We start from the raw sequence: 23,975 nt of genomic DNA on the forward strand, positions 1-23,975 counted from the left end.
AATTCATCATCTTAGTTGTAGATGATTGACCGCCTGTGTGGAATTCAGTATGAAGGCCACAGTTTATGGTGTCTTCCCTAGACTTAGCTAAGCCCATTGTTTACAAATCCATACAGACCAAGTTAGAGGGTGTTAAGGAGATACTAGCTAATAAACGTGTAACTTTCTCCCAGGTTTCCCCAACGACGAGGTATTCCTGAGTCGGCGAAAATAGAAATGAAAATAGCACATCTTTCACGGACAGCCGCCTTGGCAGCAATATAAAGGCATATCTGTGTGTATTTTTATTGAGTGTCTATTTTGGTTCCCACTAGAGTAGTTTTTTCCCCAGCCGATTGCATTTGCATTACTTTCCCCAGTGTCCCAACAGGCTGATAGAGGCTGACTACCAATGCAGAGGAGCAAAGCACCCTCCAATCCACCGTCATTCGCTTCTGTGAGGCCCCAGACGTAAACCAATAACAGGCCCTGTTGCTGCATAGTGAACAACAATATGTCAACCCCTGTGTCTGATGTGTGGTCAGACGGCTTCATCCCAGCTTATAGTAGTTTTGTGCAAGAGTAGTGTAAACTTACTGTTGAACAATAAAACAATATTGTACTGTATGGCTGATGGTAACAGGTTTGTTGAATATCCCCCCTTTAATGCCTTTTCTGATAATATAGTAAGTACAACACATGCATTGCTTAGTGTGTCAATTTCCTAATGTTATATAAGTGGCAATACATAAGGTTATTCATTGAATATCGTCATTCTAACTCGATGACCACATTTGTGCGTTTCTGTGGTAAAAAAAAATGGGGAAGTTGAGAGGTGGTGATTGGTGCGAGGGGGGCTGTGGTGTCTCCCACTGCGCTCTTCATCGCACTTGAATATCACAACCTGGTCTCCTTCCCAAGACAGAGACGAGCAATGTGGAGTGTGTGGGCGAGTCTGATCTGCAATTAACGCTGGTTGTCACAAAGAGAATGCTGGCGTTTACACCATGCCTCTGAATCACTGAGCGAGCAAAACACTTTCTCTCCCCCCTCCCAGGAAAGCGCAGCAGCAGGAAGCTTAACACCAAGGAAGAACTGACGGGAAAGAGGAGAGAGAGACAGGAGCTGGATATCCTTGGTCCAATAAAGAGGATATCACTGCTTTGATAGTTTGGGTGAGCCACATTGACTTCCCCCTCTTCTATCAATATCAATGTTTACCTGTTCAGGAAACTTACTTCACCCCACTGTGATATGTTTTAGTTTGATGATTTCATATGCCTGATCTCCATTTATGTTTTATTATGGTCCTTTTTCTTGTCCTTTGCTAAATTGAACCAATCATAAAGGCCATCTGGTTGTGGTGCATGAAAGTGTCAGCTGTTCCGAGTTCTTGTAGACCTCACCACACTAAACCATTGAACTGTGGCCACAGCATTTCCTCTACACTTGAGAGCTGAGCTGGTGTCAACTGCAGCTGGCTCACCAGGCAGAGATAGGAAGCAAATGTAACGAATGTCGTTTAGTGTTTATGAGCCCTGCACGAATAACTCCTTGTTTTCTTGAGATTGAGGAATCAATCAATTTGATGATCAAATCTGGAATCGAGCTGTTCTCTTTAGATAGATTAGTAGAACAACAAAGTGAAAGCAAAGAAAAACACAGCTTCTTCACAAGTACCGTATCAACAAACGGCATACTTTAGATCTCTTCACATCAAACTATGTCTTATTGGAGCAAGTAACCGTCTCACTGTTTATCCTTCATTATGCAGCTCTTCCCGAGTGTAAGCTCATGTAACAAGTCAACTCTTATTGTCAGAGTGAGGTGTGAGGGCACGTTGGCAATTATGTTCAAGATCAGTGACGGGGAGCAAACTAGCCTTTTCCTCCACGATGTCTGTTTAAGCACACTTCGCCCTCTTCTCTGTTACAGCGCTTGTTGCGCATGCTCTCGGCAACATGATTCATTGTTTATTGGAGCACCATCATCGAACTGGAGATTCCAGCATTCTCCCGTGAGACCTGGAGGCAGGATGCAGAATCTTGAGCCCAGCAGATAATGTTTTTGGCCATAGTTTGCTTGTGTAGCCGCTATAGACTCTTTCTCTTCTAAGGCAGAACATTCAGGGTACTTTTATTATACAGATGTGGGCGAAAATATACTTTTTTTTTCTCACAGAAAGGGCAAACCTTGAATACGAATGGTCTTATTTTTGTACAGTACCAGTCAAAAGTTCGGACAACTTTTGACTGGTACTGTACTTATTCGCTGCATTCGCCCGGCTTTGACTTCCCCTCTACGTGTGGCAGTTGGAACAGCTCTGTGACCTAGAGGAATGTACAGTGTCACAGTAGAGTGGTCACCCAACCAGCAGACCCAAGAACGAACCCAGAAACCCTCTGGCTGCTTCCTGTCTCACTGCCAGGCCACACCACCTAACGATTGATGCTAAATGGGTTAGCCCGGGATACCAACCGATAGGTTTGACAAACACAGAAAACAGAAAATCATCATTTAGAATTAGTATCAAAATATTTGCTCCTTGTTCTTTTTTTTCTCTCTCCTCTTTAATCACACACAACCAAGTCTGTGTTAGCCTGCAAATAGGTTTCTGTGGACTGTGCCAAATCAAACCGTCTATCAGGTTGTGAGGTGGTACAGTTGTAACTTTATTAGGCAGCAGGCCCTTAATGTGCCGCGATGATGACTTACAAACCATTGGTCTGGGGGATTAACCCTGGCACAGGCGACTACACCACATACGCTTTCTAAATACATCATACTTTTTGACATGGGTGTGCGGTTTCAAAGCGAATATTTATGAAATCACATGTTGACACTTAGGCACAGTGTTCATGTTATTAAAAGACACACACATATGTATTATTAGACATGAACTTATGTGAATTATCCGATTAGATGCATGTCAGCTTTATGTACTTTGGCTCTCTCGCATTACATGGAAAAAAGAAAAAAAATCTTTTTTTTTCATGGCTCAGGAATATCTATCTATTCCCTGGAAAATGACAGTGGAATCCATAAGATAGGAGCGCTTTATTCTCTCTATTTGTTTGATGGCATAGATGGTTTAAGTACGTAGGAAAGCAAATGTCTTAGATTAGTATTTCCCATAATATCAACCTGTTATTTCACTGTCAACAAAGCAGCATTTGTACTATTAGCACTGACCTAGTTATCAAATCCTCAAATTGCCGTGGCTTCAAACCCTCTAACAGCTGGAAAAACCCTGATTCTAAGATAAGATACACATGAGTGTGCGTACAACTCAACTGATGAACTGTTTGTCTAGCGAGGCAGCTAACAGTGACCTTTCAACTGTCCTGCCCTTGGCTGTGACCTCTGGTGGTAAGCCACCCCATAAGGCCCACTCAGCACATGTACTGCTGAGCAGGGCAGAGCGGCTTAAGGATCCACAGCCTCTTCCTGTCTTCTTTGCCCTTCCCCTGCGAGCCCTGGTGGAGGTGTCTGTCCCCTACCCCCTCAGCTCTCTGGCCGTACTTGAGAATCAGCAGTAAGATCCTCAACCAAAGCGACAGCCTAAATCTGCAGTTAATCCTCTTTCACCACTACGATCATTGTCGTCGTCGTCGTCGTCCCCTGCCCCCTCCCACAGTCCAACTGAACTGGCCCACACAGGGTTAAGAGTACAAGTCAACACAGAGTAGTAAATAATGTCTTTGTTGTTGTTGTTGTTGTTGTTGTTGAAGTTGAAGAAGCCAACAACAGCTGTAATTGGTCAAGTCATGACGACTCAATGTTTTATTATGGCCTTGCACCTCTGCAATTACTGAATCCAAAGGACATTCTGAGCGTCTGATATGGTTCCAAAGGTACAGTAGTACAGTTAGTAGTATAATCGGCACAGTTTTGTTTATGTCCATATGGAAATATTGTAGGTAAACACAGTGCTAGTGTTGTACCCTATTAGGGCCAACCACCAAGGCAATGTTGTTCAGAAACAGAAGAGCCTGCTGGCTGAAGTGGTGGGCAATAAGAGGACTAGGCCATGCACTCATTATGTGCTACAGTACATGTCATCTGTTTTCTTTGTGAAAAATTGGGGTTTTCGCCCTTTTTTCGCCCTTCAGCAAAACTAAGCATTTTCATTTGATTTAATCTGTTTACTCCTTCAAAGTTACTGATGAACAATGTTACTTACCATGGATTTAGAGTAGATTCAACGTCAAATCATTGAGGCTCTAATCTAAGCTGAAGATGCATGCTAGTAAGTGTGGCTTCTGAGGTCAACCTGTGAATGTGGTGGAGGTATGGCGGAGGTGAGGCACCCGTCCTTCCGCGTGGGTGTGAAGCTGTGGAGGGTCTCCAATCTCTCACTTTCCTCTGGGGCGTTGAAATGTTGTTTCTGTTTATGCGCGTCATTTTGAAAAGCATCTCAGTCATATGCTTTTAGTACACAAACGCATGACCGTCTTGTGGTTTTATCTGTTTTCCGTTTTACAAGGATGTGTTACAAATGTTGAAAATCTGTTGCATAGCGCATAGCAGAGGATGCATTAGCTGCCACATTGTTGCGCTGTTGAAACACATACCACTAGGCTAATGGTTTGTGCTTCAATAGATGTGTATTGTGGCACAAATGTTCCCTTGAAGTTAAGGAAGACATCACTTTGCTGAGTTGCACTTTGACTGAATTTCAAAGAGACTGAACGAAAAAAAAATGTAATGAAATCAAAGGAATACATTACAATCTAATTTGCCAGATCAAAAGAGTTCTTGTGATTGTTAACATGCTCCATTATTAAAAAGCTGGGCCCCCATGGGAAGCCTGGATTTTCGGGTAGGCATTGTTGAGTTTTTTTGTACTCAATGTTTATGCCATGGATGAACAGTTGGCTAGCATGTCCCTTCGTCTGAACGGGCTTGGACTGTGTGTTTAAGAACTGGAAGTTCAAAGCATGTTTCCCCCCCTCAGTAGGAAAGGTTACACCCGGGGTGGATCTGTTTTGTTTCTCCTCACTGTCACTGCCTCTTCTAAACATTATGCTCTTCTCGTCGAGAGCTCTGCTGTACAGTACACCTTGATGAACCTGATTCTGACGTCAGACCTCACTCAGGGTCAGCCTGTCACCATTCCTTGGGTCAACTTCACGAGGTTGTGTAACATATCTAATTTGGGCATACGGCACCAGTCAAAAGTTTGGACACACTTTTCCCATTGACTGGTACTGTCGTTTTTTCCCCAAAACAGTTTAAAACAGTGCCAATAGTTTTCCTTACTCACCATAGTATTTGCAGTAGCGATACATACAGTTGCATACAACTGAGTCCAAAAAGGATCTCATGAATAGGAAACAGATTTGCTGGTGTATGGATAATGTGGAGGTCATAGTCCACATGGAGCCCCCCTCCCCTCTTCCCTCCAGTAAGTCCAGTAGCTGCTGCCGGTGGTGGGAAGTGTCCTGTCTCCTGCAGCTGGACTGGCCCTACCGGCCCTGTAGGCTGGAGGAAGAGACTGCTGCTGTATCCTTGTTATTCTCCCAGCCTGTGAAGCCCTCTGGACCTGCACAGCTGCGGGGGGGGGGGGGGGTGTGTGGCCATTCCCATTCTCCTCCAAACACACACCAACACACCATGTTCATCGCCAGGGAAGGGAAGTGACCGAACACCCTGCATGAGTCCATCTCAGGGCCTCAGACCAGGGCTCAGACCAGGGCTCACAGCTCCATCCCTCTCTACTGTGAGGGCAACGCTGGGGGGGCAGGAGGAACAGTGCATCGTCTCGTAGCTTAGGTTCTAAAGTCGAGCAGGGGAACACGTGGATTACGTATATACTAGCTAATTACACAGAGGGAGGGGGGGGGTGTCAGAGATGCAGATGTGTGTAGGAGTGTGTGGATATGCTGTCATATCCTCACTAGTTGTTCTATTCAGACATTCTATCCTATATCCCTGCATAAACATCTTGCAATCAGTGTACGCTGATATTCAGATGTCTCGACTTCCCTTTTGTTTGACAATGTCAAATTGCAAATAGGCCTTCAGTACCCCACCCCCATGTATCCACATCAATTTACCCCATTATATAGTGTGTATGCGCCGATGTGCCATACATACAATGTAGAAAGAATCAGTGTTCTGACCCCCGCCATATGAGGAGAGGTGGAAGCGGGGGCAGCGAGTCACAGTGTAACTTTTTCAAGCCATGACATCATCCCTCAGCCATAACAGCGCTGGCAGCGTCCAGTCAGGGAAAACATTACACCACTCCTGTAGTAAAATAAATAAATTACACCTCCCTACAGGGAGCAATAGGCACAGGTTATCACTTGGTTTTAATGAAATTATATATTAAACACATTATTTTTTATGGAGGGTTTAATTGGGCTGATTTGATCGTCATCTGCTTTGTTATTCAGGCAATCCATCTTGAGGCATCCTTTAGCATTTCTCTGACCCCCCCCAAAAGATTGATTTTTAGGTCTTTATTAAAACACTCCTGGCAGCCGTCGTTTCACCCTCAGTCTCCAGAGCCCAGCTCTCTTAAGCCTCCGTGTGAGAGTGTGTTGAGTCTGCCAGCTGTCTGTGGCCCTCCCTCTCCTTCCCTATCTTCCAGTCCACTCTCTGCCTCTGAGCAGACCCTGTGCCTTACCGTGCACTGCTGCTGATCCAGGTGAAACCGTAGACTGAGCCCACTGGTATCAGCTGTCCTCTGTCCGGCTGGACTGGGCCATGTGTCACACTCTGTGCTGCTCCCCATCCCCAAGTCCCCTCCCCTTGGCCTCCCTGTCACTGGTCCAGCTGCCAACACCGTTCAGACCATGCATGGGGGGAGAGGCATCCGTCACCAGCAACTGGGCCTCAGTCAGAGCCACAGGCTATCAGGGAACAGTTGGGCTGAAAAGATTCCTGGAGAGGCAGGCAGCAAGGCCTGTGGGTTTGTGTGTGTGTGTGTGTGTGTGTGTGTGTGTGTGTGTGTGTGTGTGTGTGTGTGTGTTCATATTATGTTTGAGTGAATTAGTGGGCATACTATGCATAAATGCACATTTGGTTATACTTATTTGATATAAGGCAGATTTTCTGTCTGACTACTACAGTTTGTCTACCCTATATAAAATAATGGGATTTGTATACTGTGGTAGAAGACCTTTAGAAAGTCGGGAGTGAATTCCAAAGTAGAAAATAAAACATGCAAATTGTGAGTGAGACTCAGTACAGTAGATGAGCTTTCAGTCTCCTTGTCCTTGAATGGACGTGTGTATGTACCTATAACAGTTCAATAGACCTACCGCTAAGCCACGCCCCCTTTGAAAACTCAGACAAACAAACAACGCTTCACTGACAGTGACTGACTGACCGACCGTGACTGAATGACATTCAATGACTTCCAATGACGGGAGTTGGCAAATTTCTTATTTCTGATTTACCACAGCAAGTAATAGACACGTTTTTAAAAAATGTCCAGAATATTTTGTCTAGAAGCTTTTCACCATCAGATATTAGCGAGTTTTCTGCCTGTAGTGACTTTTGCTGTGATATGATTGGACAATTTCTATTTTGGGGCGTGGCTTAGCGATAGGTCCATCGACAGATCTTTTAGAAAAACCTGAATATTCATAATATTTGTAGGCCTATGTTGATTTGGTTTATTTAGGAATACATGCTTAGATGACTTCGAAATGATTGATCTTAGTTAGTTTAGATTAGCTAGGGAATTGTCTTGTGTTTGGTTCAGAGTCAATGTTCTGAGAAACTAATAGCAAGTATTGGTACTGTACAACAGAAATTACTTCAGGAACACATCTTTTGTCCTTTTTGTCCTTTTTGAGAACTGAGTTTCCAAGGATGCCCACTTTCCAACTTCCATTGCATAAACACCAGTCCTGCGCCAAGCAGACCTTTATGTAGGCTAATAGCACATCTATATTTTAAAGTGAAAATTGTTACTCGGCTTCGACTTGGTGTTTCAATATTAATAATATTAATATATATAATATAGCATCCGACCTAAAACTCACCCTGGTGCCTAAATAATGTGGTAACATGTTTACCATCTCTGCATCTTTACTTTATCTCCATATGCATTGGATCAAGCGCACACAAAGATAGCATAAAATTGACAATTGGAGAATTGGAAATTCAGGGATATACCGTTTTTGTAATATTTACGATTTCCTTTTTTTGGGCCAGTAGAAAGCTGCAGCTTTATCTTGTCTTCTGGTCTTTGTAAAATCACTAGACTGGTTTTAACAAGTATAAAAAAAAAAAAATCAATGCTCAACCTTTCACAGTTATTATGAGTCATAACCAACCATGCCGCTTGGATTGCATAAACCTTTTATGTAATGGAACACTGTGGGACAGAGGGATGGAGAGGAAGAGAAAAATGGGAAAAGAAAATCAAATATTTATTCTGAGCCATTTTTAAACATTTCTTTCCATTAAAAGAAACACCAGTGCTCTGTTGGTCAGGACGGAACACACCAACGGCCGACAGACAGAATGCAGGATGTGTGTAACACACACTACTATCTCTGTACTCCTCTTTCTGTTTACGTTGTTAAATATGCCCACTGTTGTTCAAACAACTTGTTCATATCCAAAATGAATCTGCATGTCTAATTTTGATATTGGGTGAATTCAGAGCAGGCGATGAAAGAGGCTAAATGTGGTGCTGCCGAGACACATGAATGCATGACGTCCTTAATATCCTTACACAGCGGATTCCCCCAGGAGGAAGATCTTGATTCATCTGTGCTGTTTACCATTTCTGAGTTGCGGTCTGTGTAACATCAAAAGGCTGCCATGCCACTTAACACAGCTTGCAGGGTGCCTGGGGGGAAATGGGGGGGGGGGGGCTGTCGCTCCCCTCTGCGTTGGCGTGATTATCTCTCCCTGGTGAAAAGTCCTTCTGATGATGGACAACCATGCAAATGGACACATACCACCACATCTGACTACCAGTCCACAGAGTGCTGTCATGCAAACTTTGAGGATGCAGTATATTTGGGTATTACTGTGTATGGGTGTGTTTATGTATGAGACTGCAAGTGTTAGATAATTTTCCTTCTTGAAATATCCCTGAAAAGTTGTCATTTAAAAAAAGAAGTTAAAGTTGAAGAAAATATGCATGTTTTTGTGAAAGAAGACTTTTTCAATGATGTCAACTCTGTGACCTGTCATGTCTGTAACTTTATGGGAATGAATTTAGAATGACAATTTAGGTGCCTTGTGACACTTGAAGTGCTCATCCAGAAAGAGTGTCACATTCTGATGCTAACTCCTGTCAAGAAATGTGCTTGTGAAATTGACATACTGTCATAAAGAATGTTGGTGATGAGGTAGGGTTTTGCTCAGAGATAGAGTTGTGAGTTTGTTAGATTGGTACTGTTAATTTGAAGTGAGTGGTTAGACACCAGTCTTCTCGTACTTTTGTCGGATGACATCATTAGGTTGATTACATTTCTTACTATCTCAAAAGTCTACATTCATTTGGGATTTGGTCTATATTCTGAAATATCAATTTTCACAAATCAAGTATTTTAGTTGTTTACCAGAAGTGGACAATCTGAATGACACATAAATGTGTACTTGAGCACGTTTCAAAAGGGCATTGCCAATTTTCTTGCAGAACTGCGATGCATACTGTATCTTGGATTTCTCGATTACCAACAGCATGCATTTTTAATGAAGCATAATTCATTACTCTAAGCTTGCATCAATAGAATTATCATCTGTTTCTTGATTCATAAAAGTTTTACTACAATTAGCATCAGGAGATGCACCTTGAGGAGGAGGAGGAGGAGGAGGAGTGTGGCCTCTCCACATGAAATAGATATAACTGTTGGGAGAGGGTCATCTCTTTATCCTTGAGAAACTGAGAATCCATTCATCGGCTGGGCTTGAAAACCTGACTGACGCAAATGGATCATTGGGAATAGAAGTGTCCCAGCAGTAATTATGTTACAACACTGCTACCGCACACGACCAAAGAGGTGGGGGATGGGGGGTGGGGGTGGTTAGGAGATTCTTCCTCCATCTCAAGGTTTTATTCCTATTTCCATATCATATTTCCCTAAAGTTAACACACACAGACACACACACACACTGACACACACACACACACACACACACACACACACACACACACACACACACACACACACACACACAGACACACACACACACACTGACACACACACACACACACACACACAGACACACACACACACACACTGACACACACACACACACACACACACACACACACACACACACACACACACACACTGACACACACACACACACACACACACACACACACACACACACACACACATCCACCCAACACACTCTCAGACAAGCGCTACTACAACAACATCTGTTTTGACTGCAACATTTACCAGGCTCCATTGAATGAACTTGGGTGTCATGTCTGTAGAAGTGACATCTACAGTTGAGTGTGACTGACTGTGTCTGCAGGGTAAAGAGGCTGTGGTGTAAAACGTTGGCAGTGATCGTGTCTCCTGCTGGTTGAAGTTGTCTTACTGGCCTTAGTTTCCTCTCACTTGTGCCTTCAAGCCAAAGGGAAATGTCTATTCCGTTTTTTAGGACTCAATACGGTGATAAGTCAGGAAAAGGACGCAATATTTAAGTCAAGTCAATGGCTTTTTCTCGCGGACCCCAAGGCATTTTTTGTCAAAGTCACCTTGCCTACTGTAGTCCTCCCCATCCCCTGACATTTCCGTGTGAGCGTGAGGGTGTCTGGTTATACCCGTCCATTTCACTGTCAGCATCTCATGTCCATTGTTTTGTGTTGTTATAGAAATATATTACCCACCCTTTGACATACCATATCTTGAAACACACTCAATACTGGGGATACATGAATATACTGTTTATATAAAGATATTATCAAGGTAATCTACCTGTCTGATAAAGAGATCCGTTTTTGCACATGTCCATGTCAATGGATTTATTGGTGGATGGTATATGAGGTGGCCTAAAGCGAGCATAGAAGCAAGGGCAGCTTCATCCTATGGGGGTTTTTCTTATGATGTCATTTTGGAGGCGATAAGTAGATTTCTGTCTCCATGTCCCCTCTCTGCAGAACCATTCGTCCCAGTATAGGTTAGGTGCTAGCAGGACTGATGATTGTTTGAACTTGCGATGATCTGAGGTGAGATTACAGCTGGGTCAGTAGAGAGTTGCTGGGAGGTACTGTAGCTATCATCAAGGCAGATTAACCACTTACTGCCCGATTCCTTCCTAGAACATAGATATAGAACCATAGATATAGATATAGAACATAGATATAGAACCATAGACATAGATATTGAACCATAGATATAGATATAGAACATAGATATAGAAAACCACTCACTCGCTAGTTCTGCGTCATTGTCGTCCTCTTTTAGCCAAAGACTATATGCAATTCTTGAATGACATGAGTACGGTTGGCCAGTGTATACTGAATACATTCAGTCATCTATTTTTGGTGTTATTGAGACACTTGATCAAGAGGACAAACTAAAACCAAAGAAAGACGTTACAAGATACAGCTTGTACTGAGGGAAATAGCAATGTTCCAGCAGGCAAAAGGGAGTCTTAATCAACCATTGTACTTCGCTATTGAAGCTTGGTATGTCAGATATGCTGTGGTAATTGATTTTGTGAGTCACCATTTAACCCTTGGTGTACCGTCCAACTTTTGAGTCAGATATTGACAAAACATAAGTACAGTTTCTAAGTATCTCCAGGTAATTTAAAGAATATCTAATACCAGTCCTGAAAATGCAGGCCATTAATAGCATTCTTATTGAGAGCTTTTTCACTTAGTTTTTTTTTTGGTTTCATAGCTAATTGTGTGGCTATCAAAGCTCTTTACCGTATTCAAACCTCCTCAGAGTAAAGCTTTCACTTGTATCACTTGTCATTCATGTGAATCTGTTTAATCCAAAAATGAAAGCATGGAATTAATGTAAGACTTACAGATACCAACGGAAGAATCTACGTATTTCAGTTTTCCCTGAAGGTTTATCTTTTCTGAAAATTACATGTGTAATGTAATGTTCTCTATAACAAAGTCATGGTGCTCATATAGTAATCGTCTTAGGCTCTCATAACTGTTTTTCGAAGTCATTGTCTATGCAGATAATGTCACCCCAGGCTATATTTCACAAAGAAAGTTAACATACTGTAGAGAGTCCAATACGGGCACACATGTGAAGCTAGCTCGCTTTCTCAAAGCCTCTTTCTCACTCGTTTTCTTTTTTTTGTTCAGACACTCCTTCGGTAGATCTTATTAATTATATCTCATTAGTTGCCTTGGAAACAGAGGTGAGGGAATTTACAGAGTGAGAGAGAGAAAGAGAAAGAGAGAGGGAAAGGAATGGAGAAAGTGGTTGTTGAAGGATCAGCGGTGTGTCAGATTAGCATCAGGAGACATTAACTCTAGTGATGCTGCTGGGGCCACAATCCTCCGTTTCACTGCTGGAGCATGAGATAAGCATGCTCTCACAAAGGGAAGTGTTGGAGTGGGAGACACTGGCTTGCCTTCTCGTCCCCCCCCCCCACCCACCCACCCCCAGGCCAACAGCCCCATTTACAGGTACAGAGCAGCCCCAGGAAAAGACGGAACAAAGAGTTGAGTGTGTTAATGCATTTATGTTAAGGTTCTCATTGAAATGAAGCAGCAGAACTGTGAGATTTTACTGGACTTTTCCCAATGTCCCAATTCCACTTAATGCTCCCCAAACTGGAACCGAGCCGTTGGACTCACTCACGCTTTCAATTTGTCGGTTCATTCAGTAAGAAAATGGGAATTATTTCAGATTATCCCCCCCCACATCAATTTACCTTTATTCACACGGTTGTTTTCTTGTTCAGGATTCATCTGTTTAATCAGTGCTAAACGTGCTCATTTAGTGTGTTCAGTGATTCATCATTCAGTTTTTAACTCATTATCAGCTCTGGCCATAACAAGGAAAAAAAGTCCTGACTTGTAATTAAATTGAAAGTGGCTGAGTGCTTGGCAGTACAATGTGTCTGTGCCCAGCCTGTATAATCACCTTCACTGTAAACACCATGAACACACAGAGAATTGTCTGTTGTTGTTTAGTCTCAAAGTTACAGTCAGGAAGGTAAACAAGGGGAAACATCAGAGAGGAGGGGTGTCCCCTAGACACACTCCCTCTCCTTTTTTTTCTCTCTTTTTTTTTGGTAGTGGGCATTTATAAGGGTCCTGAAAAACAGGAAGTGGAGAGACAGGAAGTTAGTAGGATACTGAGGCCTTGGTGGCTACACACAGGAAGATGAACTGTCATGGCTATGCTCCGGACTTTGTTAGAACGATGGACCTTTGTACTTATAGTCATAGTACATGCATTTTTAGAGTAAATCATCTTTGAAGTGAGGATGATTTAAGTACTGTCATGGATTTTAAGCTCCTCAAGCCGTTTGTCTTGGATTATTAAAGGTAGATAATTCTACCTTCAGCCTGCTCATTTGGATTGGATATAAAGCAGTGGAATCATAGACCTAATGTTGAAATTGTGACAGGTCCAGTTACATAACATCTGGTCTCATCCTCCATGTATGAAATAAACCGTCTAAGACAAAGCTAGAGTACAGTACATTCTGTCATATTCTGTGTAGGACAACAGTTTGACATGTAAATGTAAGGTTAAGTACATTAATGCTACAGCTTTGTGACTACATGCAGGGCTTATTCAGGCTTACTGGCAGAGGGGAGGATGTGCTGTGTTCAGTAATTACAGTCAGAGTTGAGCATGTTTTATTGAGTGTGAAAGGGCCAACCTCATCACCAACCCCCCCCCCCCTCCCTAGTCCCCCTGGTCTTCCAGTGGCCTGTCTCACGGGAGCAGACAGACAGACAGACAGACAGACAGAGAGGCAGAGAGAGTGCGGCTACTGTACTTCTGGCCTCACTCTCACAGGGCCTGTCTCACAAACACACACACACACACACACACACACACACACACACACACACACACACGCACGCACGCACGCACGCACGCACATACACACACACACACACACACACACACACACACACACACACACACACACACACACACACACACACACACACGCACGCACGCACGCACGCACGCACATACACACACACACACACACACACACACACACACACACACACACACACACACACACACACACACACACACACACACACACACACACACACACACACACAGGGGAGGGTCAGTAAAGCACTGAGCCAAAGTGTTCCAAATCCTTCTCCTTTCTATAAATCACTGTACCAGTGAACTATACACACACCACCGGTTCCACACACTGGGTCTCCACAGCTTCACTACGCACGCATAGAGGTTCCTAGGGGGCTTGTGAGTGTAGCTTGGTGTCGTCTGCACATTCGGTGGGACATGTAGTATTGATTTTCACGTCAAGCCGATGTGGTTTCTCCTATACAGACATATTCCCCGTGCATTGATCCCTGTGGTACAAACGTTTGGTAAGCACCTTTCAGAAGTGCTGGACTGGTTTAAATCAAAGTGGTCCAGGTGTACAGTATCAAGGTCTTCTAAAGAGTAAAACGGTCACGTGCCGCGATGTTCTTCGGGCACTTAACAAACAAGGTTTAATCAATCGAGTAATCTTATCAACCTTCATTAAGCGACATTCATTCATTCAATAACATTTAAAGGGATCGTTGACCCGAACGACCCGTTGACCTCGTCTTATAGACACCATAATGAACCTGGAGATTTCACGGCCCGAGATTTGCGTACGTTGACTTCAGAACGACGAGAGTGGGAGGCGGTAACCCTAACCGTAGCATGATATTAGCAAGCCTTTGAGGTCTACCTGTATGGAGGTCTACCTGTGTTCAGGCCGTACCAGCCGCGAGCCAGAGTCCTTCACACGCTGCAGCGTTGGCCACTCCGGGCCGAGCTCCCAGTGTCCACGTGCTCCGGTAATCCAGCAGGGTTTAGTGTAACTCTGCATCCCGCTGCCCCGCTCTGCCACTGAGATTAGGAGAGAACTCCTCACACCACCGCAGCACTCTCTGCCTCTCTCTGTTACTGTACCCTCCACTCAAGATCAGAACACACATCAGGACAACATCCCCGTATGAGTTCGACATGTCTTCTCAGTCTAGACGTTGGACTAAACACGCAGATATGTGTAGGCAGTTACAGTAGGTGAAAAGGTGTTTCGATTCCATAATTGACTCTGAGCCGCAATACATGATATGGTTATAAGGAAACACATTATTAAAGGTCAGCCACTAATTTCCAGACATAGACATTTGTTTGTTTCATGAGTAGCCTACTCTTTGCATCAATATTAGCTACATTACAAAGACCTAAGGCATACATTAACAATGACAGTTCTACACAATACCATCATTTGAGAAACGCAAAAAGGCACAAGCCATCGAAATATAAAGTGGAAATAAAGAAACGGAACTAACAGATACAACACTGTAACAGGAAATAGCTTGTGTTCATCTTGACGTCAGTCAGTGGCTCTATCGAGCACAGTGCAGCACACCTGGTGTCTGAGGGACCTCAGCTTGTCATTTCATATTTATATAACAGAAATGCCATGACACAGTACATTACGCCTTTATATCTGCAGAGTCCTGGACTGCTTTGACAGCTCCTCTGACTATTTAGCAAAATGGTGAAATGGGTGTTTATTTGCTGGCTTCAGTATACAGTTGCACCAGCCAGTGTCAAGCAATGGACAGACAGACATAGAAAAGGACAGGCAGACATTGAACCAGGCACACATACATAGAACGAGACAGATGACATAGAAACAGGCAGACAGATATAGAAAGAGACAGACAGACAGACAGGCAGACAGACAGACAGACATAGAAGCAGACAGACAAAATTAGAAACAGACAGACAAAGATAGAAAGAGACAGACAGATAGACAGACAGACAGACAGACACATGCACGGACACGCACACACACACACACACACACACACACACACACACACACACACACACACAGTAGAATAACTGTCAGTACTGTATGAGTGTTTGGAAATGGTGAATGCAAGAGAACACTGTCGTTCTCACCGGCCTGTTATGATGTGGTGTAGGGAAATTCTTCATGGGGTTTTGCGTGGTTAGTTTCCTTCTCTGGATGGCCATGCGTGGGTTGTTTGGCAAGGTGAACTCAGTCAAGTTTGCCTACAGTGGAGGTTAGATTCAGACAGCTAGACACTATAATACCAGTGTTTCTAGACCTCAAATTACTGTTTGCCGGCATAACTGGTCATTTTCAGGTTCCTTGTCAATTCTCAAAAATCTGCTCTTTGGCTCTCGTAGCTCATTGTTTTTGATGGTTTTTATTGTAACCAATGTAGTATTGTAGTCTATAATGCTGACTGTGTCTTGGTTGGGACCTTGGCTGTAGCCTGAGATGTTATCCTCACACAGAGGTTGGGCTCTGAGGAATGTATAGGCGTTTTTCTATTCTGCTAGTTCATCTACGTCTGAGTCTCCACTGATGGATGACCACCCCAGGGAGAGGACGATCTCTCTCCCAGAGCAGAGGAGCAGGGTCAGGGCAAAGCTACAGGGCAGAGCCGGGCCTCTCCTGGGGGCCTGCCGCGCTCTCCACCAGTGGCCAGGTTACACACTGTTCTCACCTAGAAATCCACCGGCCTCATCCACCTCCAGAGGATTTCAACTCAAGTCTCAACCTGAGACTCCGGTGCACTCTTAATCATCTTGAGAGCAGAGCTACCAGCAGCCTGGGTCAATTGAGAGGAAGAATGAAACATGCTCTGTCTCTTCAGGCAGGGTGGGGACCATCATCTACTGACTGCAGGTGTATGAGAGAGGGACATGGATATGTTGTTATGTAGCAATTTGGTCATTGTTTTGTACTGATATTATATAGGGGAGTTTAGCAATTTTTGTAATCACAAACAGTCCCTATTTCACTTTTTCAGGAACCCCCCCAAAAAAGCGCAAAACTCCAACTTGATTATAGTGCGATCATTTCAATGTTATTACACAGATATAACAGCAACTCGATAAGAGCAACAGATCAACTGACTAATTCTTCACATAAAAGGGAAAAAATTCCCTTGAAAAAAAGTCCCTCTTTATCCATGGTTCTAAATCAGGCCTCCATTCAAAAGTCAGGCACAGATAAATAACTGACTTGCGTTGAGCATTTTTCACAGTTTTCCCCTCTTGAGTGTGAGAGGCCCTCTCCCAATGTCTCCAGATGCTGTGGAGGGGCAGGTGGGGAGATAAGAGTCATCATGTGCTTGGCTCTCACTCTCTGGATGTGTCGGGAATGGAACACAGAGCAGCCTTGCCTTGCTTTGATGTGCCTGAGCAGAAATCACTGTGTATGTTGTTAACTCTCTCTCTCTCTCTCTCTCTCTCTCTCTCTCTCTCTCTCTCTCTCTCTCTCTCTCTTTCTCTCTCGCTTTCTCTCTCTCTTCTATTTCTCTTACCTCTCTCTGCAGATTGCGGTGGGTCACGAGAAGGACAGCGATAAGAGAGAGAGAGAGAGAAAGAGAGAGAGAGAGAGGAAGAGAAAGCACGAAGAGCGAGAGAGAAGAGCGAGAGTGTTGTACAATGTGCTAGGAGAGAGAAGGAGGACAAGCTCGGTTGTTTTTTCTGATATTCTCGAGGTGTCAGAGAGACCGGACAGGACGCAGACATGGGACGGAAGAAGATACAGATCACCCGGATCATGGATGAGAGGAACAGGCAGGTCAGTGTCATCCCCCTCCTCCTCCCCGCGGCTTGGCCCGACATTAGGAAACGTCTCTCCACACACAAGCAGATCGGAGGAAGGGTACTCCCACCACCCACTCAACTAAATGAGGCCTACAGTCTTGTCCACTGTGGAGCTAAACACATCGGTTCCACTGTCAAACAGTTCCACTGTCAACACAGTTCTGTGTGTTCTTTTATAGAAGCGTAGCAACCATTCGTATTTGGGAGAGCACCGATGTCCCAGAGTGAATTACCATCCCGTGTAGGGGTTTTCACTAGGGCTTTCACAAGTATATGCCTCGGGATGTTTGTTGATAAAAGATTGGATGAGCAGGCTTAACTAGGATCATGTTTATATCCCATATTGAGATTGATTTTCTACATATCAATTGTTTTCGGGGGGGAAATAAATTAAAACAAGAAAACAAAGTAATGATCATTTCAACTGAGTATGTGCCCCGAAGCCTCATTTCCGTAACAGTCAATGCATTTTGTTTCGTTGTCTTATCGCAGTCGATCAGAACAGATGCCGAAATAAAACAAAACCTAATCCATTATACTGATTGATAAGCGGGAGGCCGTGAAGTTAACGAGAGAGGCCGTTTCACGTATCGGCTTGTATTTGGGGTAGTGAGACGACCTCTGTGTAGCGGTATCCCCATCCTCATCTAGTGTATGGAGCTGAACTCTGCTGCTGTCATCTCTAACCAGAACTCAGGACTCTAACCAGAAGAAACCTCCGTCCCCGAAGGCTCAGTGAGATAAACAGGGACCATGACATTTTTTGTCAGTGCAGCCATATTTACAGACATGATTCCCCCGCCACCCTGCAATTTCAGCCCAGAGAACTTGATGAGGCAGCAGCAACAGCAGCAGCAGCAGTAGCACTAGGCTGCAGTGGGGGCAGTTTAGCGTGGGAGTGAGCGAGGGGGCGAGTGGGGCGAAGTGGGCTGCCTGCGGCCTCTCCACACTGGAGGGCTTGTCCCTCGACCCGGTCGGGCCCCTCGCTCCCCACTCCATGCGGTTGCAGCTGCTTGGTAGTAATTAGGAGCAGCCACTGTACCACAGCACCCTCTCATTAGCAGGGTGGGTCGGCAGGACACACAGCACCCTTCTCTCCCCGGCGCAGCGGTGCCACGGCTCAGGCCAGCCACAGAAAAGACTTGGAATTTACCCTGTCTGCGCTCTCTAAATATAAACCCCCCTCCTAAACAGCACAACACAACACAGCACAGCCCAGGCCTCTGTCTCTGTCTGGACAACCACTGTCTTATTGACCTAAAACATACGGGAAGACAAAATGGCAGTTTCTCATCGGAACGGCCCGTCCCTCCGTCGAGGACGCTTGTCCGTATCGCAGTACGACTAGAGATGTTGAACATGATTTATCATCAGGTCCTACGATACCAGCAGGAAGTCATCTTTTTTCATTCCGTTTTTTTTATTCAGAATACTCCATCTCCGTTAACGGAGAGAGAGGCAGTCTTCTTGGATCAAGGATCTCTTTATGTATCCTACATTCACACTCTCTCCGAATTTCATTTGCACTCTCTCGCGGGTGAAACTTTATTTTTTTTCCCGCCGTGCACACAGAAAGATAATTGAGGTTGTGCTCTGTCTCCTGAGGGTGATAACATGTGGCCTCCTGGCCCCAGCCCTGCTACTCTACTCCCCCCATGTCTCTGACAGTTACTGTGTGGGTAGCAGTTCAGCCAAGTGAGAAACAAAAATCCAGACGATGGGCCAATTATCAGCATAACACCTGGCTCTGGGTGGGATCCAAACAGGAGGCCAGGGGAAAGCAGAGCCGTCTACTTCGGGAGCGCGCGGAGGATTCTGTTCTGCACCATCTGCACTGACCTGTGACATCAGCAGGAAACCCAAAAAAAAGAAAAAGAAAATCAGGCATGACGTCATGAATCAGGTTGTTTCCCGATTGCCGAACGGGCGAAGCCGGCGGTAACCTGTAAAGATCACGGTGATTATAGGTGTGGTACATTTCCAAGGGGGGGTAATAAGCTTATTGTTTTACAGAAAAGGTTGAGCAGAAAAGACCCCCCAAAAAAGCGCGGTAGCTCCATAATGAATGTGTCTTTCAGGTCTAGTCTTTCCCATCAGATTTGAAATGTCACACTTTTTCATCTCACAGAAAGGGGTTATCAGTGGAGTGCAGGCACCGGGCTACCATTAGGAGTGGGTTTAGCTGCCTCAGCAGACTCACTCCGTATATGAGAATAGGCCACTGTGAATACACTGTGAGTGGCTGCTAAAATAAAGCCTCGCCATAATTTGATGTGTGTGTGTGTATCTCCCCTCCACGGACCATGAAGCACACAGCAATCGTCTCCCTGGGGTGTGCTCCTAACCAAGGGGGAATGGCCATTAGCATCCGGGCCCCATTGTAGGAAGACAATTAGAATCTTTTATCTGCCCGGCTTCGCCGCCAGCAATCCGTATTCATAGCATTAAAATGAAAGAACCGCCTTAAGTGGGCTAATTAAACAGTGTGGTAATACAGGGCGCTGTACGGGGACAGCGGGGGGCTCCTCCTCCGCTTGCATCATCCCTGGGACAAGTGCTCTGGAAAGGGGCTGTTGACCTTTCGGGATTTACAGACCAAAGTGTGGCGTGGGCTGGGAGGTCGGTAATTGCGCTATCTATCAAAACAAATGGATTAGCCTCGAGAGCCCAAGCACGAACCGAGGCGTCGTTAGGACATAAAGAGTGCAATTTGTTTGATATTCATTCAGTTTTCACTTTTGAAAGGCTTACTTTCTTTCCACTTCTCGACACAGTCCCCCGTTCAAGCCAAAGCCGTATAATACCGTAGGTAGTGATGCATTGTGTGGTACTGTGGTGATTTTCATAATAATAATAATAATAATAATAATAATAATAATACATTATTAGACTTATATAGCGCTTTTCTAGACACTCAAAGACGCTTTGAACCATTTGAGTTCATGACACCAGGCATTATTCTACAGTATTACCCCCCCCCCCCCCACTCCAGATCTGTTACAGTATGTGCCTTCATAGCTGTATGAAAAATGAAGTTGGTAGATGCCCTGTCATGCATACAGAAAGATGGCACTGCGCACGTACCTGTACTAGGTGTTCAGGACGAGGATCAGCCTGCCTCCTCACCAGCTGCAGTCTAGCTGACGTGCTAATACCAAACCTGTGTAAGGGTGGAATGCTGCAATGGAACTAGACCACAGAATCACTCGACGAGATCCGTCCCATCCTCTGCCCTGCTAGTCAATCTGCTCAGCTGCGGGAAGCCTGCAATTATGACATTGTTATGACACACCTGTCTTGTTAGGGAGAGTCTGCCAGGTCATATCTCTTTGATTATTCCCTGGACTAAGAATGGGTCTTGATTATATCAGTAGCCTCCCAAAACGGTTTCATGAGAATTGATTGTTGTTTTGACCGTTTTTTTGCTCCGAAATCCGGTGAGAAAGGAGACGCGTTGGTTTGGGGGTTGGTGGTAGAAGGTACAGTGTGGCCTTGTTTTTTCGTAGCGGAGGGCTGGCTGAACGGCCCAGTGAGCAGCATGTAGCGTAGCGTAGCTCCTCGTGTCTAACGACGTCCTCTGGATGCCATTAAGCAGGCTCACCGGGGGTAATTGCCCAAGTCATTAAAAGTTTGATGATTTTGCTGCTGGGTGGAGGGTTGCCTGCCCTTGCTGTGGCTCACTCTGAATTTGGCTCGAGCACGTCGCATGCTCATGGGCATAGCGCTGCACTCTCGCTCTCTCTCTCTCTCTCTCTCTCTCTCTCTCTCTCTCTGTCTCTCTCTCTCTCTCTGTCTCTCTCTCTCTCTCTTACACCAGGGAACAGAGCTGCACATCCCTCTATATTTCATCCCTCTCTCTCCCTAAAAGCTCTGGACCCAAAGCCATTATTTTTTAACAGGTAGAAAACCTTGTTGATAGAGAATAGAGAGAATAAAGAAAAGCGCAGCTAAAAGCGGGTGGGCTAACGCACGTCAATGGGTTGAGTGTGCTAGGGTATGACGCACTGTCGACTGTGCTACAGAAGTATGAGGAACAGAATGTAATGTCCTGTATGTCCTGTTGTTGTGTTTCTAGCGAGAGGTTAGTGAGGGGACGTCTAGTGGTCTGCCCCTTATTGTTTGGTTTCAAAAGCAGTGATTGGATTATTCAACCACTTCTATCCATTGAGAGGAGGCAGACGGACAGACTGTACCTCTTGTAATGATTCATATGATGGCCAGTAACGAAAAAATAAATCACATTGTTTTTAATTCGAGTCGTACACTACAGTACATCTCCTTCTTGTTTCATGTCCGCCTCTACCTCAGTAGAGTTGGATATGATTTCATGTAAACCTAGATATAGCAAAAAGAGCTCACAGTGGTGAGTACAGTTACAGTACATTATCCTGGGACCCGGTTTAGGTTCCAAGGTCATGCCCATCTGGCTGGCCAGGCCTGTGGTTCCACAGCAGTGGTCTGTATGGGGGTCCAGGGGCTGTCCATCCTGCCTGGGAGAGCTAATCCAGCTGGACAGGCAGGGAAGGCCCCTGTTCCTGGGTCTGTCTCCCAGGCCCCAGCGCTCTAGTACTGCCCAGCCAGGGCAGCTGCCATGGGGCCCGGGTCGGTCTGCCAGCTGGTGCCAGGGCACACATGCTCTCTCTCTCTCCAGCCCAGAACCCCACACCGCTGTCAGCGAGGCACCACAGCTGACGTGAAGCTCTCATAAGCCGGGCCAGCTTCTCGTCTCATTGAAGGTGTGTAACTCAGGCATCTTTTCCCAGCCTCTAGCCTTCAAGCTCCATCCCAGCCCCAGCCCTGGCCCCAACCCTTGCCTCAGTCCCAGTCCCAGTCCTAGACCCAACTCTAACTCTAACCCTAACCCTAACCCCAACCCCAAGCCCCCAAGCCCAAATTCCAACCCCCAACCCTGTGATTCTTTCACTTCCCTATCAGCATGATATCCTAAAAATAATCCTAAAACATAGCTCATGCTCATACACAGTATACAAGTATTGTCAATGGAAACAACCTTGCTTACCGTATGAAAACAATTGTAAGAGGGCCAGTGTTAAGAAAGAGAAGTCAGATAGGGAGAATGTTTTCTGCAGAATTAACACCCAAACTTCCTCACTGGTAGTGAGATAATTTGAAAAGGTCAAGGTTTTCAACCAGCTGCACAATCAGGTGAGAAATGCTAATATAATTGGCTGTATGGCTACCATTGTGTGGGTTATTGCGATGACCTTGTCAAATACTGCAAAAAGTTAGAATGGCTCCATTTTTAAGTTCAGCGTTTTTTACTTGGGAGCCGTGTTCTTTTTTCTCCATGCACTAATCATAATAATAATTCATAAAATGTATAATAGCGCTTTTCCGAGGCTCAAAGATGCTGCACTATGCTCGGCAAGTTACTTGCACACAAACTAACTTATATTATAACGTTTTCTCTTGCAATTCTGTTCCACATGATTTACATTCGATACTATGTCGGCTGTCACTCTGAATTACACGAATTAGTCAGCGTTCGTTAAACGGAATCGTTACACTTTACTGTAGGCATGACCCAGAATCTCAATGGAACGGTATCTGTGTGGTGTCTCTTTGACGCGGTGAGCAATAGGAAAGCACTGTCTAAAGACCTCCCACGTGACCTCAAGGATGTCTGTGGTTTTCCACTGTCTCACCAGTGACCCCAGAGAGGGGTGGTGGTGGTGCCTCAGCAAGGTCTCAGACTGTGGTGTTGTTAGAGTAGTGGCACAGAGGCACAGGTTTGTTTGTGCCGATATATCTATGACTGACATGCTGATTGTTCAATATGTCAACATACAATTTTTTGGTATTAGTATTTTCTGTTTTGATCAGGGCACCCATAAACCGAGGAGGCAGACGTACAATATAGACAGGGACTACGTGTGTGTGTGTGTGTGTGTGTGTGTGTGTGTGTGTGTGTGTGTGTGTGTGCGCGTGTGTGTGTGTGTGTGTGTGTGTGCGTGTGCGTGTGTGTGTGTGTGTGTGTGCGTGCGTGCGTGCGTGCGTGCGTGTGTGTGTATGTGTGTTGGGGGGGGGGGGCTGCTGCCCGGGTCTCTGAGCTCCTGTGGGTGAAATGAAGCTTGCCCTGGGTCAGCAGCCCTGACCCTGCACTCAGCACACTGAGGCCCAGCCAGGTGGAACGATGTCCCAGCTCGCCATCTCACTGAGAGGTGACATCTCAATGGCTTAGCAGACACACTCATCTGCTAAAAA

At 45.0% G+C, this 23,975-nt stretch overlaps 1 protein-coding gene across 1 annotated transcript in view; it reads left to right on the forward strand.

Moving 5' to 3' along the window:
• Positions 1–1,034: 1,034 nt before the first annotated feature.
• mef2aa (myocyte enhancer factor 2aa) overlaps positions 1,035–23,975 on the forward strand; it is a gene marked incomplete at its 3' end in the record, with an annotated part of 63,341 nt that continues 40,400 nt past the window's right edge. Inside the window, exons 1-2 of the mRNA XM_080538788.1 lie at positions 1,035–1,154; positions 17,474–17,724. Of these exons, the coding sequence (XP_080394914.1) occupies positions 17,671–17,724 (54 nt within the window). The 5' untranslated portion in view covers positions 1,035–1,154; positions 17,474–17,670. The remainder of the gene's footprint in view (positions 1,155–17,473; positions 17,725–23,975) is intronic.

Source organism: Nansenia antarctica, assembly GCF_963989245.1.
Source record: "Nansenia antarctica genome assembly, chromosome: 9".
Lineage (NCBI taxonomy): Eukaryota > Metazoa > Chordata > Actinopteri > Argentiniformes > Microstomatidae > Nansenia > Nansenia antarctica.